Below are 17,596 nucleotides of genomic sequence, written 5' to 3'. Positions count from 1 at the left end.
GGCTCAGTAGTTGTGGCACACGGGCTTAGTTGCTCCACGGCATGTGGGATCTTCCCGGACCAGGGCTCGAACCCATGTCCCCTGCATTGGCAGGCGGATTCTTAACCACTGTGCCACCAGGGAAGTCCCTCTCTCTGCCATTCTTTCCACTCTCCTGGCCTCTCCTGAAGTCAGGCCTTTGAGGACGTGGGCACGCACGCATGTACCCACGCACACGCGTATACATACATACACAAAAAGCACATACACACATATGCACACACATGAACACACATGCACATACATGCATGCATGCACATGCACGCACTCAGAGGTCATAGGAAGTGTGAGGGAGGCTGCAAGGAGTTTCAGTTCTACGCTGACTAGTCCGGAGCTTGCAGGAAGAGACAAACCAACAGCTGACGAGCCTCAGGCAAGGAGTTTCTGAAGTGGAGAAATAACCTTTGAGTACTTTGAGGGCTGATGTCAAAGGGGCAGAATTGCTCCATGTTTGTGGTTCGTTGAGAAAGAGCTGGCTTGAGGCAGGGGAATGGTCTCTGCATGGTCTGCAGAGACGGCAAGGGACCCACGTGCCAGAATAAAGGGCAAAGGGCCTCTTGCTTCCACAGCCAACCTCGCCTGGCCTCAGGCTTAGAAGCAGATGTGACCCACTCATCGCCTCTGGCAGAGGCTTGGGAAGGTCCACCAACTCTACCCACTTACTAGTTGAAACGGGGAGGTTATTTTCTTTCCTCTGGCTTAGGATTTTGCCCCTGTAGAAGTAATTTCAAATATATTAGTGATCACTAGTTGTGTGAAAAGTTTAAATTCCCAGGCTTCCCTGGTGGCGCAGTGGTTGCGAGTCCGCCTGCCGATGCAGGGGACACAGGTCCGGGAAGATCCCACATGCCGCGGAGTGGCTGGGCCCGTGAGCCATGGCCGCTGAGCCTGTGTGTCCGGAGCCTGTGCTCCGCTACGGGAGAGGCCACAACAGTGAGAGGCCCACGTACCACAAAAAAAAAAAAAAAAAAAAAAAAAAAATTTAAATTCCCGCCGTTATAAACAAAGACTTTCAGTTTGGGTACAAAATTAAAATGCAGGATTAGACTATCTACAAAAAGACATAGTTAAAATAAAAAGCACTGGTTTTAGCCCCTTAGCAATCACATCTTCCTGGGAGAGGATAGGGAGCCAGAGGACCCCACCATTTACCATGATATCTCAGGCATGTTGACCCCTGAACCTTAGTTTCCTTATCTGTAAAATGAGAATAATGATCAATCCCTTTAGGGCTGTGGTGAGGATGACTATATAATGACCATGGGAGAGACCATGATTTGCTTCATCAGTCATTTGCAACTTAGTGTGAACGTTTGTTTGTTGTCTTTTTAAAAAATAAATTTATTTTGGCTGCTTTGGGTCTTCGTTGCTGCATGGGCTTTCTCTAGTTGCGGCGAGCGGGGGCTGCTCTTTGTTGCGGTGCGTGGGCTTCTCACTGCGGTGGCTTCTCTTGTTGGGGAGCACGGGCTCTAGGCACGTGAGCTTCAGTAGTTGTGGCGCTCAGGCTCAGTAGTTGTGGAGCACGGGCTTAGTTGCTCTGTGGCATGTGGGATCTTCCTGGACCAGGGCTCGAACCCGTATCCCCTGCATTGGCAGGCGGATTCTTAACCACTGTGCCACCAGGGAAGTCCCGTGAACAAGTTTTTGATCCTTTCCTGAGTTGAGGTTTAGATCAGGAGAGGTGGGCAGAAGCATCTGGAGGAAAAGTCAAGGAGTGAGATCAGGGTCCAGACTTTACCTTCAGGTCTTAGAGCCCCACTGAAGGTCCTGTGGCGGGGAGGGGGGAAGGGACGGCTTGAGGGAGTGGGGGACTGACTAATCCAACCCTGAAAGCAACAAAAGCGGGACCCCCTGGCCCAGGCCCATCTTCCTGGGATGGGCTGGGTGTTGACTGTTGGCTCTGAGTCTGAGTGACACAGGAAGTGGAGGAGGAAGTGACAACAATGGTGGAGAGTGAGGAAATTCCAGTCCTCACCCCTGTTTTAGCCAGAAACAGGATTTGGGGCAGAGACCAAACCTGTTCAACGCCCTCCTTCAATAAGCATCATCGAAACCATTTACACCAGGCCTTGTGCTCGGTGCAGATGATAAAGCCACTCCACGTGGCCAGCTTCTTTGGATTCCGTTCTCTATTACACCAAGAGATTTTTGGCATTTTACCCCGCATCCAGAGTCACTAACAAGTGTACCCACAATAAGAAACTCAACCCAATCTGAAGTTACGTTCCTTATCTTCTGGCCTCGTACTTGTAAACTCCATTTCCACACATATTCCCCAGGTTTTTGCTGGTACCGATCAGCAAGATCTTACAATGCATTTCATGTGTCAGCCTTCTCCCAGGTCAGATTTTTGTATGTATTTCCCTGCTGAAAAGATTTGGCTCTAGTTATGGTCTCAGAGAGGTGAAGCAACTTGCCCACGGTCACACAGCTAGTATGTGGATCCAGAGCCTGGGCGCTTAACCCACCTTTGCTTTAAAACAAGCACTCTGCTTAGAACTCCCAAAGAGTTTTGTTTTTTTAAAAATATTTATTTATTTATTTTGGGCAGCGTTGGGTCTTCGTTGCTGCACGCGGGCTTTCTCTACTTGGGGAGAGCGAGGGCTACTCTTTGTTGTGGTGCGCGGGCTTCTCATTTTGGTGGCTTCTCTTGTTGCGGAGCACAGGCTCTAGGTGCGCAGGCTTCAGTAGTTGTGGCGCGTGGGCTTAGTTGCTCTGCGGCACGCGGGATCTTCCTGGGCCAGGGCTTTGAACCCACGTCCCCCACATTGGCAGGCAGATTCTTAACCACTGTGCCACCAGGGAAGTCCCCCAAAGAATTCTTGAGGGTCACGCAGTCCATCTCTCATGCTGCTGCTGGGGACACTGAGGTGGGGAGATAGAAAGGGCCTTGTCAAAGGTCAGAGGTCAGGGACAGAGCCAAGCCCGTTTCCTGCTCTGCTCAGTGCCTCCCTGGGCAAAGCCAGGACCTGGGTTCAGAGAAAACTTCCTTTTACCTGTGCAAGCTCCCTTCCCCCAGCCCAGGGTTCCCTTGACTCCCTCCCCATCCAGGCTCAGGCAGAGACCTGCATCGAACAGGGTCTCCTTGCCCCTGCAGGGAAGTTCTGGCACGTCTCTGACTTGCACCTTGACCCGGACTACAAGGTGTCTGAAGACCCCCTCCAGGTGTGCCCGTCCGCTGGCTCCCAGCCGGTGCCCAATGCAGGCCCCTGGGGCAACTATCTCTGCGATTCTCCCTGGATCCTCATCAACTCCTCTATCTACGCCATGAAGGAGATCGAACCAGAGCCAGACTTCATCCTCTGGACTGGGTGAGAGGCATCACCACAGCTACCCTTCCCCGGGCCACTGCCTGTGCCCCCTGCCTGCCTGGCACCTTCCCCACACCGTCTCCGTTAGTCCTCACCAGCCCTGCTGCGGAGAGGATGAACCTGAAGCTCAAAGCTTGTCCAGGGGAGCCTGGGCCTGGCTGATTCCAGGGTCTGTGCCCTTGATCTTGTGTCTTACGGCCTCAGCAGAATGTGGCTCTCACTGAGCCTGGGGACATGGTCATGGCATGTCTGGGCATGTGGGGAACTCCCGGATTTTAAGTCGGGGTGGGCGTGGGGCTCGATGAACACTGGTGCCACTCCCACCGGGGTCTGGGGACTGCAAGCCCCAGAGATCCAAATACAGGGAGGGGAGAAGGTAGGAGGGCTGAAGGTGAGCCAGCACTGGGACCAAGTGTCCTGGTCAGCTGCAGGCCACCCCCGGCTGCCCTGGCCCTGGGGATCCTCACTGGCCAGAGCACGACTCTGTGTGGAGAGAGCCTGAGGGGTGATTTCAGCTCAGCCACAGAGATGCCACCTCTGCTGCTCATCCATGGATGCTGCTGGAAGTCCTCTGACTTCCCTCGGCACTCGAGGTCCTTCCTTCACTCGTTCGCTCCTTCCCTCCCTCCCTTGGTAGGTCAGCCTGTCTTGTGCTCAGCCCCAGGAGACGGGGGGAACAGAGAAGATAGGGACCTGGACCCTCCTCCAGGGAGCTCAAGGTCTCCTGGGAGACACAGACAAGGCCACTGACCATTACATCCCAGCGAGGAGAGAGCGTCACTGGGTGGATGGGGGAGCTTCACAGGGCACCTGACTCCCTCTGGCGGGATTGGGGAGGACTTCCTGCAGGAAGTGGTGAACCAGGGAGCGGGTGAGGAGGGCTGGCAGGAGCTCGGGCTTCTTGTGCCCTCCTCCAGCCTCTATGGACACTTCTGTAAGGCGGGATCAAACCCATGACGTCCCCAGCTGTCTCTCAGTGTGACACGGGAGTGATCGGAATGACCCTCAGATGGACTATGTGGTCAGCAGGGGGAGGAGCAAGGCTGGACACTTAAGAAATGTGACAGTGTCTCAGGAGGAGCCTGGGCAGCTCTGGCTTCCCTGGGCTCAGGAATCAATCTAAGGAGAGAGTGAGATTTAGGCCATGACCCTGGCCTCCTGCTCTCTGAGGAGGGGCCCTTGGAGAAATGCGTAACATTCTAAAAGATTTGATCCCTCTGGGAAATTCATGACCCTTTAACAGAAGCATGATTTTTCTGGGAAATCTCTGGGACTTGCAGAGGTGTATGGCATTGGACGAGATGACCTCTAGGACCCTTCATAATTCTTCAATTTCTAAGAAATTGGACCTTTCCGGGAGAATTGCAGTCCCTTGGACCTGTAGAAATTGGATGTGCTTTCGCAATCCCCTGAGGGATAACCTGTAGAAATTGGATGTGTTTTCTATCACACAGAATTAAATGCTCCAAACTAGAAAAAAAAATGGAATTTTGTTCTATCTTTGTATTCCTGGCCTGTCCCCAGGGAGGACAGGGCTAAAAGTCCCCTCTTACTGCCCTAATGAGGGTATCAGAGTCACAGTAGGATGGAATGGATGTGAGCATAGACTCTGGAGCCAGGCTGACTGGTTCAAACTCTGACTTCACCATTGTCTAGTTGTATACATTAGGCAGGATTCTTCACTTTTCTGTGCCTTGGTTTCTTTATCTGTCAAATGGAACTAACAATAGAACCTATGTTGTAGGGTTATTATGAAGAATGAATTAGTGGATAAGGGTACAATACACAGAAAGTACCCAGCACAAAGTGAGCCAGTGTGGGGTGCCAGTAGTGGTCTCAGGGCAGTTCAGCTAATTAACTTCCCTGGGGAGTCTCTGGGTAGCAGCTGCCTCGTCCCGTCGGTCCAGCAGAGTCCTCAGGCTTTAGTTGTGAGGGCTCTTAGCATCCCCCAAACCTCCTTTCCCACTTCTTCCCCCACCTTGCTGCACCTTTCTAAGGTGGATCCAGGAATTTAGGTCTGTCAAATGTGGGGGACTAAATGGTCCTGGGGTAGGTCCTCGACCTACCAGAGTAGATCTGAATTCTATATTCTGAAGCCAGCTCCAAACTCCTTACCTTGGGGAAACTCAGAACTCAGACACGGCTTCTCCATCCCAAGCTCCCCAGGGGCTTGCAGATGAGACTGGAAACCCAGAGCTGCCCTCTCAAGACCATATTAACTGCAACCTAGCAGCTACTACATTTTATATATATACTTTTCCCCCTTTATTGAAGTCCCACAAATACTCTGTGTGTAGGTACCATTATTGTCCCTATTTTATAGATGAGCTAATAGAAGCTCAGAGAGGTTAAACAACCAGCCCAGGGACCCACAGCCGGTCAATGGCAGAGCCTGGGTTTGGACTTTGTCCCACGTGACTCCCAACTCCAGCCTGGTCATTCCCCTTCAGTAGCTGTCTGAGGCCCAGTTCTGCAGTCTCTCTTCTCGCGGTAGAACCGTCCCTTCTTTTCCTTGTGCCACTTCCCGAGCTGCCCGGTGGTGTTTTGCAGTGATGACACGCCCCACGTGCCCAACGAGAACCTGGGAGAGGTGGCCGTGCTGCAAATTGTGGAGCGTCTGACCGAGCTCATCAGAGAGGCCTTTCCAGGTAAGACTGTGCCCCAGGTCCCCACAGCATTCCCTGATGCCCAGGCGGTGCCTGGCACAGTGGGACGAAAACGGCAGCAAGATGCAGAGGAACGACCTTCACGCGTGGACAACGACGGCTGCTGGCCAAGTCCCGTGCCAGGCACTTCACAGCGATTGTGTCTTACCTTCCAACAACCCTGTAAGGAACATGAGAGTTTGTCGGCCTGTGGATACACATAGAATCCTGTTCATGGTGTTAAAAAACCAAATTCAACTGAGTAAATCTGAAGATCTATTTGGCTGTATTCAACAATTCATGAATCAGGCAGCATCCCATCTAGCAAATAGAAAGGAGCTCCAGGAACTTCCCTGGCGGTCCAGTGGTTAAGACTCTGCACTTCCACTGCATGGGGCACAGGTTTGATCCCTGATCGGGGAACTAAGATTCCACATGCTGTGCAGTGCGGCCAAAAAGAAAAAAAAGAAAGGCACTCCAAGGAGCTGTACGAATGGAAGGTTTTTATAAACAGAAGGCGGTGGAAAAAGGAAGATTCTAGCAAAAAGTGGATTGTTTCAGGCAAGGTTACCTTCGTTTAGGGGAAGGGGTGGTGTCTATCAGGCAGATTTCCTCACTAGTGCTGACCAGGTAATTCCAGATTGACTGTTTAAAGGTCACATTCTTGGGAGAGGCTGAAACTTCAGTTAGGTTAGGTATTAACTTGGTTAATACCTAACTTGGTTTGCTGACCTGGGGCTTAGCACAAGTAACTCCATTTTGGGCCTGTTGTTTCTTTTTTAATAATGGAAATGCCTGACATTTCACTGGCTTCTGTCCTGACAGTTTAACACCTGACTCACAGCCCCTTCTCAAGGCATTTACTGTTATATTTAGGCATCTTCCCTGGGTAAGTCTCACGTGGGCTCGCACACAGCCCTTGCGTCCTGCTGTGGCTCTGCAATTGCCATCTACTGCCTTTAAACCGTCCCGGCTGCTGGGACTTTGGGGAGATGCTGATTTCCAGCCAAAGTGCTGTTTCGTGGTACAATCCAAGGCCTTCAGAGCCTGGGGGAGCAGGCCGGGACCGTGAGTGATTATGATAGCAGCCCCACGGGACTTGACAGGGAGAATGCAGCCTGGGTGCTCCACCTAATGGCCCTTAAAAATGGCTTTAATCAGGCTGTGCCAAACACGAGGTCCTGGGGGCTGAATCAGGCTCTCAGCCCGCCAGCTGGACACCTGTGAGAGCAGACCCCTAGGACCCTCCTCCCCATCCCCCAATCTCCTTTGGGTTCCGGCACAGCTGCTTCCTCTAAAGGTCTTGGTCATGGGTCCCCAGGACCCAGATATGAAATAATGATAATAAAAATAAGTAATAGCAGTAGCAAGAACAACTATATGTACCCATGTATCAAGGGCTAAGGGTCAGGCACTCCTCTAAGAATATTATATGCCTTAGCTCATTCACTGTCAGGAGTGAGACTCAGGAGACTCAGAGAGAGTGGAGCTGTCTCACATTTTTACTGATGACAAATGTGAGCCTTGGGGTCAAGGAAACAGGCAAGGTTGAGGATGCAGATCCTGGTTTGAGGACATCTCTTGCCTATCACTCCTACTGCCACCCCAGGAGGGGCCCCCGAGCTGCTGTCACCATCCCACCTCTGTCCCCGAGGCCACCTCATTTCTGACACCTCCTTCCCTCAACGTAAATCAGTTTGTGCAAAGAAGTTGCCTTGATGCTTCTAGTCTATGTAACTCAACCCAACCCAACCCAACCCAGATATGCTTGGGCTAGTTCATCTTCCAGCAGAAGTCACTACTAGGTTCAAACCAGGACACTCTCCCCCATGGCAACAAGAGGTATTATTACCCCCAGTGTATAGATAAGGAACCTATGGCTCAAAGCTAGTCAGGGCCTAGGGAGGGATTCAAACTCAGATCCAACACTGAGCAGTTTTCTCTGCTCCACATGGGGCTTCAGGAATAAAAGTGAAATAATGGATAAGAAAATGCTTTATTACTATGACCTAACATACAAGTGTAAATAAGATTTTACAGTTTATAACACACTTGCACATTTATTGAATTTCCTAAATCCCAGATACCATTGGCTGTAAGATGTTTCATTATTTTATGTATAGCTAAGAAAAAAAATGCTCTCCGGGGAATTCCCTGGTGGTCCAGTGGTTAGGACTCAGACCTTTCACTGCAGGGGGTGCGGGTTCAATCCCTGGTTGGGGAACTAAGATCCTGCAAGTTGCATGGCGTGGCCAAAAGAAAAAAAAGAAAAAAAAAATGCTGTCCATTAAAGTATGACACAGAACTTTCTCATGGCCTCCATGGTAAGACACATCCCACTTATAGAGATGTTAAAATATGAACACAGTGGAAGAGGTGAAATGAGGCATAATCTTATTTGAGAATGGTAGCAACATAGGTCAAGCAGAACACTCCCTATCATAGAGATAAATAAGCTGAAGCAACTTGTTGGAGAAGAGGAAGGGACTGAAATTTGAGATTTTGATTCCATGTCATGAGTTCTTCCTGCCACGTGCACCTGTGTCCCCCACATCAGAGTCACTGTGAACGCTGGCCCCTGTCTTTCCACCGATGGTAAACACAGGTGTGCAAGGCAAACTGATCCAGGTCCCAATTCAGGCTCTGCCACGCTCTAGCTGGGCCATCCTCTGGACACTCAGTGTTCTCCCTGTGCAAAATGAGGAAAATAATGGTACCTGCCCAAAGGGTTGTTATGAGGATTAAATAAGGTAATCCATTCATTCATTTAGTCAGTCAACAAATATTTGAGTGTCCTCTACGGGTGAGACAGCATGCTAGGGGTAGGGGATGTGACCGTGAACGAGATGCCAGGTCATGCCCTCATGGAGCTTAGGCTTGTAAGGATCTTCTAACAGTGCCCGACACATAGAAGTGGCAAAAACCTGTTATCCCAAAACTGGGTTTGCCTCTTGGTGGGTGTCAAGCCAAAAGACACAACCAAGCCAAAGATCAGGAGAAGGAAGGATTTATTACTTGCAACAAGTAAGGAGAAAACCAGGGATTTTTCCAAATCAGTGTGTCCTTGAACAGCAAAATTGGGGAAGCTTTAAACTAAGGATATATGCATATTCATGAAGGGGCTTGAGCAGGAGAATGCAACTTAGAATTGGGGCAAAGTTGACAGAGTCCAAGCTTTAGTTGATTGAAGTCACAAGGGTCAGCAAAGGTCAGCATCTTCATTCCTTAGGTTCCAGTTGATCTCATGGTTGAGGGGATTTAAATTCTGCCAAACAGCTCAAGACAGTGCTTCAGGCTAATCTCTACCTTGAAACAGAACTGGGAGTCTTTACAACTGATTTATTACCTTTGCCCTTGCTACTTCTCTTGCCTGATAACAGTCATTTGTTCTTTTGTTCCCTTAAGATCATTGTTAGTGAGATCTGTTCAAAGGCAAGCATTGTAGCCAGGCTTAGATCCCAAAATGGCTTAGGCCAAAAATGGCTTCTCTTATGTCTCTGGGGACCCCCCACCTTATCTGCTTATAAACTGGGAGAGATAACCTCCCTTCTCATCTGCCTTTGGGATGCCAGGGATTTGTGTTTTCTCTTAAATGAATTCTTTTTTTTTTTTAAATAAATATCAGAGCTGTATTTAATTCTGTTGTTTATTTATTTATTTATTTTTGGCTGCATTGGGTCTTCGTTGCTGCACGCAGGCTTTCTCTAGTTGCAGTGCTGGGGGGGCTCGTGCCAGTGCACAGCCTTCTCATTGCGGTGGCTTCTCCTGTTGCAGAGCACGGGCTCTAGGCGTGCGGGCTTCAGTGGTTGTGACATGCAGGCTCAGTAGTTGTGGCTTGCGGACTCTAGAGCGCAGGCTCAGTAGTTGTGCTGCACAGGCTTAGTTGCTCCACGGCATGTGGGATCTTCCCAGACAAGAGCTCGAACCTATGTCCCCTGCATTGGCAGGTGGATTCTTAACCACTGTGCCACCAGGGAAGTCCTTAAATGATTCTTATGGCTGCCTGCATCTATGTTAGAGAGGTGAGGTTTTCTTTCAGGCAGTCACAGCCATGACTTCTGGCTTTGTGAATAATTCCTCATGGGAATTCTATGCCCTCCTCCTTTGGCAGAGCTTAGCATTTCCAGATCTTGTAGGCTATACAGGGTAAAGGGTTTGTTAGAATCATTTTTTCAAGTAGGAACTGGAGGTGCCAGCCTTCCTCATTGGTTCAAGTTCACTCCCTGGGGTAAGCCAAGCTCATATAAGGGCCTGCTCAAGGCCCTGCCTTGAGCTCAGAGGAGTTTTTGTTTACTATCAAATATTTATTGAGCAACTACTACATGCCAGACACAGATGTAAAATAAAAGCAGGAGTGAGGCTACTCACAAGGAAGAAATGAGTCGGACAGGCTCCCCTCTCCCTCCTGGGTTCATTCGCAGGCCACAACATCAGGGAGGCTCCCCTGACCCCCACTCCCACCCCTGTTATACACTCCCACAGCAAGTGGCTCTTCCCTTTTTCTTTTTCTTTTTTTTTTTTTGCGTACGCGGGCCTCTCACTGTTGTGGTCTCTCCCATTGCGGAGCACAGGCTCCGGACGCGCAGGCTCAGCGGCCATGGCTCACGGTCCTAGCCGCTCCGTGGCATGTGGGATCCTCCCAGACCGGGGCACGAACCCATGTCCCCTGCATCGGCAGGCGGACTCTCAACCACTGCACCACCAGGGAAGCCCGGCTCTTCCCTTTTTGTGACAGCCATTACTCAATGCCTATCAACCCTACTGCACTGCCAGGCCTCTGGGCCTGGGCCTGGGGGCCCAGGTCTACACGTTTGCACATACTAGGTGCTCAATAAATATTTGTTGATTCATGAATGAGTGAAACTCCCAAGGCCTTCCAGGGTGCAGCAGACCCTTTCCCTAACAGTAGGATGGATCTGGAATTGACAAGAACAAGGCACACTAAATGACCAAGTGGCTGATCATGGATCTGAAGGTTATTTGGATCTTCTAGCTTTCTCCTCCTCATCTCATGCTTCATTTCTGACCATGGAACTTTCTGCTGGGAATGGAGTTAGAGAACTCACTGCTCTTCCTTCCCAGATCTGAGCCAAGTTCTGCCAGATTCTATAATGTGGTTTTCTGCTTGGCTCTGTATTTTTCCTTATCTGTGCTATAGCTCTTCCCTATCAGCTCTGATAGCCAGTGGCTGAAACTAACTCCACCAAGCACTTTTGCATATATATTCTTATATTTTTCTTTTTCCTCCCAGATACTAAAGTCTATGCTGCTTTGGGAAATCATGACTTTCACCCCAAAAACCAGTTCCCGGCCGGAAGCAACAATATCTACAATCAGGTAGCAGAGCTGTGGCGACCCTGGCTCAGTAACGAATCCATCGCTCTCTTCAAAGAAGGTACTAACACCATTTGCTACTGTAAGGAGCACTTTATGCCAAGGTCTGATCTAATTTCATCTTCACAACATTCCCATGAAAGAGGGACTGATTTTATCCCCATTTTACAGATAAGGAGACTGAGGCTTGAACATACCAAGTCACTTGGCCAAGGTCACCCAGCTTAGAGGAGGCAGACTTGGGAGTAGGATCCAGGGCTGATTCCAAAGCCCATGTTCTTAACTCCACAGCACTAATGAGGATCATAAGAGAATATTCACTGAGCATTTCCTGTGTGCCCGGAACTGCCCTCAGCACACTGCTAGACTCCTTACAACAATCCTAGGTAGGGGCAGTGACCTTCAGTTCAGGCCAGGTTTCTCAACCTTGCCACTGTTGACATTTGAGGCTGGATAATTCTTTGTTGGGGGGCTGTCCTGTACATTGTAGGGTGCTTAGCAGCATCCCTGGCCTCTATCCACTAGTCGCTAGTAACAGCTCTAGTTGTGAAAACCAAAAATGTCTCTGGACGTTGCCAAGTGTTCCCTTGGGGACAAAATCACCAGGTTGAGAATCACTGGTTTGGAGACACAGTATCCCAAAGTGACCTGAACTCCTCTCTTTCCTTTCCTCAGTCCCTTGCTGTTGGGGCTCCCCATTGGTCAAACCCAACCAGAAGCTCACAGCACAGAAGCCCATGGATTTAACCCACAGCTCCTGGGGCAGAGAGCTGAGCGGAGAAGGGTTGACAGTGGATCTGGAGGGGCGAACACACCTCCATGTTATTCCCATTATGCGGAGGAGGAAACTGAGGCATAGAGAGGTTAAGGAACTTTCCCAAGTTGCACAGCTAGGAAGTGATAGAGCCAGGACTTGAACCCAGGCAGCCTGGCTCCAGAGCCTTTGGTCTTACCCATGATGCCACTCCTATGGGAAAGATGGGAAGGGAGGACGCAAGGGAAGGAGAAGGTGGGCGAGTGAAGTGGAGGGGGACAGAGGGGTGTCTGTTCCGAGGCTGGAGACCCCTTCAGACTCCCCCTGGCTGTGATGTCCTAGGTGCCTTCTATTCTGAGAAACTGCCGGGGCCAAGCGCAGCTGGGCGAATCGTGGTCCTCAACACCAATCTGTACTATAGCAACAACGAGCAGACGGCCGGCATGGCCGACCCTGGCCAGCAGTTCCAGTGGCTGGACGATGTGCTGACCAATGCATCCCGAGCTGGGGAAATGGTAAGGGCTCCCCACTCCTCCTCTTCCCTCCCTGGGGTCTCTTCCCGTACAAGTCCCCCACTTTGGCACAGACTCACCCACTCGCTTGAGATGCCCACATCACAGAGGGTCCTTCATCAGCACGGCACCTGAGGGGGCTGCTTCCATCCTCACAACAGCCTGTGAGGCTGGGACCCTGGAGTCCATTGCAGATGTGAGGCTCCTGATGGGCAGTGACAGTCTCAAGTCACACAATAAGGGGTGGGGCCTAGACTAGAACCCCAGACTCCAGAACCCAAGGCCAGCACAGCTGCAGCCACACTGCGGGCTAGACCTCAAGGGGATGCCCTGCCCTTGAGGTGTGTCCATCTAGTCTGCTGGGCTAGCAGGCCCCTGATGACTGACCCTGTGTCTCATTTGCCTGAGTCCCTGCTCTGACCAGCGCATTCCCAACAGGATCTCATGGCCAGTGCTTTTGCCTTCGCTATGCATCCGATATGTTGCTAAGTGCTTTATATGGATGATCTCATTTAACTCTCATATCTCCACCAGTTAGGTGCCCTTCCCGATGAGAAAACTGAAGCTCAGAGAGGTGACCCACAGCTGGTGTCCAGCTGCAGTTTGGCTCCAAAGCTCATGCTCTTAACTGCCCTTCCTACTACTGCCCCCGCCCCCCATTCTACCTCTTGCAATGGGGACCACGGGCCCAGGCATTGTTAGCTGAGAGATTCGAGGAATGTTAAGACGTGAACACACATTACCACACAGCATATGCTACACAACCATGCAAAGAAGGTTTGGTTACAATGCCTGAGCTCTCCAAGAAGAGAAGACTTGTCTCTGAAGGATCAGAAAAGTTTCAGGGGGACGTATCCTTTGAGCTGGGTTTTGAAGCATGAGTAGCATTTACAGAAGTGAAAATGAGAAGGGCGCTCCAGGTGGCAGGCATAGCATGGATAAAGGCACAGCGGGAGGGAAGCATGTGGTACATTCATTTCTGGGTACAGGGAGATGCCGGATCACCTGGGAGAGGGATGGGGGAGGAGGTACCTTTGAGGCAATCTGCTTGCCTCTGGGGAGACGGGCAGGTTGTGAGAGGTAGAGACGAAGAGTTGTGGAAGGGGTCTCTGAGCCCCTGCTGGGCACCCCTTCCTCGTAGGTGTACATTATCGGCCATGTGCCCCCGGGGTTCTTTGAGAAGACGCGGAACAAAGCGTGGTTCCGGGAAGGCCCCAACCAGGAGTACCTTAAGGTGGTCCGGAAGCATCATCGAGTCATTGCAGGGCAGTTCTTCGGGCACCACCACACCGACAGCTTTCGGATGTTCTACGATGATGCAGGTACCCAACCTGGAGGGCAACGGCCAGACCACCTCCCTCTTTCCCTCGCCAGCCTCTCAGCTCCACTCTCTCCTGAAAGGTGCCCCCATCAGTGTCATGTTCCTTACACCTGGGGTCACCCCATGGAAAACCACGTTACCTGGAGTGGTCAACGGAGCCAACAATCCAGGCATCCGGGTGTTTGAATACGACCGAGCCACACTGAGCCTGCAGGTCAGGAGCCTTGGGTCTGCTGGGGCCAGGGGAGGGGGGACCTGATAACACCACTGCCTTCCCTAGCTAATCCACCCCCTACTGACCACTGAGACTCAGGAAGGTCAAGTTACTTCCACCTTTTTAGAGATCAGGATCAGAACCCTGGCTCTACCTCCAAATCCTGCCACCAAGTCAGGTCAGTTCTTCTCCATATTGCCCTTTGCCCTGGATCATTGTCAAGGCCTCCTACTTGTTCTCCCCGCCTCCAGCACTGCCCTGCTGTAGCTCATCTGGTACAGCTAAGGAGGGGATTAATCTTTCTAAAGCACTTCTTGTCTCTTTCCTGCTCAAAAACCTTCAGTGGCTCCCCAGTGCTCCCAAGATAAGTTGGATCTCTTTGGCCTGGTATTCAAGGTCTCTCACAGTGTGACCTCAGGCCCACTGCCAGGTCTTCTCTACACTGACTATGCTGCAGCCAAGCAGGCCCCTAACTCAGTGAGCGATCGCACACCTCCTGGGATGTGCCTGTGATTACTGAAATGACAAAGAAATATTATTCCTTAATGTATTCAACAAAACGTGTTAAGCCTCTGCCATGTGCCAGGCCCCGTGCTAAGCTCGGGAGATACATAAGTGAACAAGAGTCACTGCTCTCCTGGAGCTGACAGACAATAAACAAACACATAAATTTAAGTGTGGCACAAAATAAGTGCTAAGGAGAAAAGAAAACAGGGTGAGGAGGCAGGTGGTGACAGATACGGGGTACATGTATATGTGTGTGGTGTTAGATGGGGCAGGGAAGTGTCACTGATAGGGTGACATTTGAATTCTGAGTACATTCAGGGAGTGAGCCGTGTGAGCGTCTGGGGAAGGAGCAGGAAGAGCACGTCAGAGGCCCAGGGTGGGAATGCCCTTGGTGTGTTTGGGAAGGAGCACGGAGGCCCTCGAGGCCTGCGAGGCGGAGGTCACGAGGGGATGGGGGGAGGGGGTGTCAGGTAATGTAGGACATGAGGACGACTCTGGAATTTTAGAAAACCACCATTCTGCTGGGTGGAGAACAGGCTGTAGGGGGCAAGGGCAGACACAGGGGGATCAGTTAGGAGGTGACCACAGCCACTGAGAGGTGATGGTGGTGTGGGCCAGGGTGGCACCCGTGGGTGGTGAGGAGAGCCAGATCCTGGATGTATTTTGAAGGCAGAGCAGACAGGATTTGCTGGTGGATTGGATGAGGGGTGGAAGAGAACGCGAGGAGGAAACGAGGGCTCCAAGGCTTTGGCCAGAGCACCTGGAAGGATGAGGTTGCCCTTTACCGAAACGGGCTCACTGCAGGAGGAGCAGATTTTGGAGGAAGATCAAAAGCCTGGCTTTCCTGTTAACTTTGGGATGTCTAAGTGGCATCCAGGTGAAAATGCTGAGGGAAGAGACAGCTGGGTATTCAAGTTGGAGTTCCAGAAAGCGGTGGGTACAGAGATTTAATCTGGGTGTTGAGAAAGGACATTTAAAACCAGGGACTCGGGCTTCCCTGGTGGCGCAGCGGTTGAGAGTCCGCCTGCCGATGCAGGGGACGCGGGTTCGTGCCCCGCTCCGGGAAGATCCCACATGCCGCGGAGCGGCTAGGACCGTGAGCCATGGCCGCTGAGCCTGCGCATCCGGAGCCTGTGCTCCTGCAACGGGAGAGGCCACAACAGTGAGAGGCCTGCGTACCGCAGAAAAAAAAAACAGGGACTGCATGAGTTAACCTGGGTCCTTCACTCTAGAGTGAATGTATATGGAGAAGAGGTCTGAGGATTTTTAAGAGTGTGGTCCATTGTCCACACGGGCACTCAGACCACAGGGTTCGGGGAAGACTAAATGAAATAATGTGAGGTGCCTAGCAAGAAATTGCCATCCATCCATGGCAGCTCCTCTTACCCCACCTCTCCTGTCCTAAAGCAGATCTGCAAATTTAGGTGGATAGTGTTGCACAGATAAACCCTTCCAGATTCTAGTCCTGAAAATGCACCTGAGAACTCAGGGTCCTGGGTGTAGCCCAAGCCCCTATCAAAGCACAATTCTATGAGCTCTCTCAGCCAGGCACTCCATCCCACTGCTTTTATATTGCGTTTTATCCAGTCTTTCTGAAAATATTTACTGACAATCTTCTGGGTACCCGGGAACTTGCTGGAACAGAAAATGCACAGGCTATGGGGTAAACAAGCTGGGTTCCAATCCTGCCTCAGCCACCTGTGGGACCCTGGCCAAGTGAATTAACCTCTTTAGGACTCAGTTTCCTCATCTGTGACATGAGGATAATAAGCGCAGTTACCTCATCAGATTCAGTCAGAGGATGTCTGCCAAGCATACCTGGCAACTAGTAAATGCTCAATAACTAAGAGCGGTCAGGATTACAGCTATTAGAAACTGGGGGCAAATGCAAGGTGGAGGATTGGGGGCGGAAGCGGACAGCTGCTCACAGCCGGCCCACCTCGCGCCCCCTCTGCAGGACATGGTGACCTACTTCTTGAACCTGAGCCAGGCAAACGCGCAGGGGGCGCCGCGCTGGGAGCTCGAGTATCGGGTGACCAAGGCCTACGGCGTGCCCGACGCAGGCGCCCGCTCTATGCACGCGGCGCTGGGCCGCATCGCCAGCGACCATGGCGCGCTGCAGCGCTACTACGTCTACAACTCGGTCAGTTACGACACGCGCGCCTGCGACGAGGCCTGCCAAGCCGAGCACGTGTGCGCGCTGCGCGAAGTGGCCTTCGACGGGTATGCCGCCTGCCTGCGCGCCCCCGGCGTCGCGCCCGCGCCCCGCCTCGAGCTCCTGCTGGTGGCGCTGCTGGGCCTGCGCACGCTGCTTGTGCCGAGACCTTGGGAGCCGCCCGCTGATTGGCTTGGCTCGCCTTCGTCCTGGTAAAATGGGGAGAGCATCACCCCCGAGAGCTGGACTTTCCACCCTTTCCCCGGCGTCCGCAGAATGAACTGGGACGGGACAGCCGATCAGGAAATGAAGCCCCAAGGGCCCCACCAGAAGCACATTTCTTTCAAGTTTCATGTTTTATCCCAAACACATTATTAATTTGTAAATCATGTTTAAAGTAACACCCTTGCCCAGTTATTGAATGTTCCCCCCTCCTTCTATTCGGATAATCCGAGTAAAATGAGCTGCCAGGAAGATGCGCCTGGTTGATCCAGTGCCCTCTGTCTCCCCTGGCACACGGCCCGGACTCGGAGGCAAACTTAGCGAAGTCCCTCAATCAGGGATCGGAACGGGCCTTGGCGTTCTGTTGTTTTGTTTTGCAACAATGCAGACGTGAGACATCGCAATTCTAAGCCCGGGTGCTAATCTCCGGGCCATATTCGCCGTTTTGGGTCTCCAGGAGCCTCAAATGTAAAACAAGGCGATTAGAAGCCTCCTAAGCTAAGGGCATTGCGTCTCGGACGGTCCGTCTTCGGGCCTAGCGGTCCTCGGGGCCCTCGGGGCTCAGCGGGGCTGGGGTGAGAG

The 17,596-nt window shown here is 51.6% G+C and overlaps 1 protein-coding gene across 2 annotated transcripts in view; it reads left to right on the top strand.

Moving 5' to 3' along the window:
- The window catches only part of SMPDL3B (sphingomyelin phosphodiesterase acid like 3B), a 29,213-nt gene extending 12,020 nt beyond the window's left edge, over positions 1-17,193 (top strand). Inside the window, exons 2-9 of one of the 2 annotated variants that reach the window (XM_028484617.2) lie at positions 3,137-3,350; positions 5,901-5,998; positions 11,247-11,390; positions 12,426-12,598; positions 13,737-13,917; positions 13,997-14,130; positions 15,442-15,570; positions 16,595-17,193. In XM_028484617.2, coding sequence (XP_028340418.1) covers positions 3,137-3,350; positions 5,901-5,998; positions 11,247-11,390; positions 12,426-12,598; positions 13,737-13,917; positions 13,997-14,130; positions 15,442-15,570; positions 16,595-17,008 — 1,487 coding nt within the window. In that variant the 3' untranslated portion in view covers positions 17,009-17,193. The remainder of the gene's footprint in view (positions 1-3,136; positions 3,351-5,900; positions 5,999-11,246; positions 11,391-12,425; positions 12,599-13,736; positions 13,918-13,996; positions 14,131-15,441; positions 15,571-16,594) is intronic. The other variant, XM_024125699.1, reaches the window with a different exon arrangement.
- Positions 17,194-17,596: the final 403 nt, after the last annotated feature.

Source organism: Physeter macrocephalus, chromosome 3, assembly GCF_002837175.3.
Source record: "Physeter macrocephalus isolate SW-GA chromosome 3, ASM283717v5, whole genome shotgun sequence".
Taxonomy (NCBI): domain Eukaryota; kingdom Metazoa; phylum Chordata; class Mammalia; order Artiodactyla; family Physeteridae; genus Physeter; species Physeter macrocephalus.
This window is presented reverse-complemented; position numbering and strand designations above follow the sequence as displayed.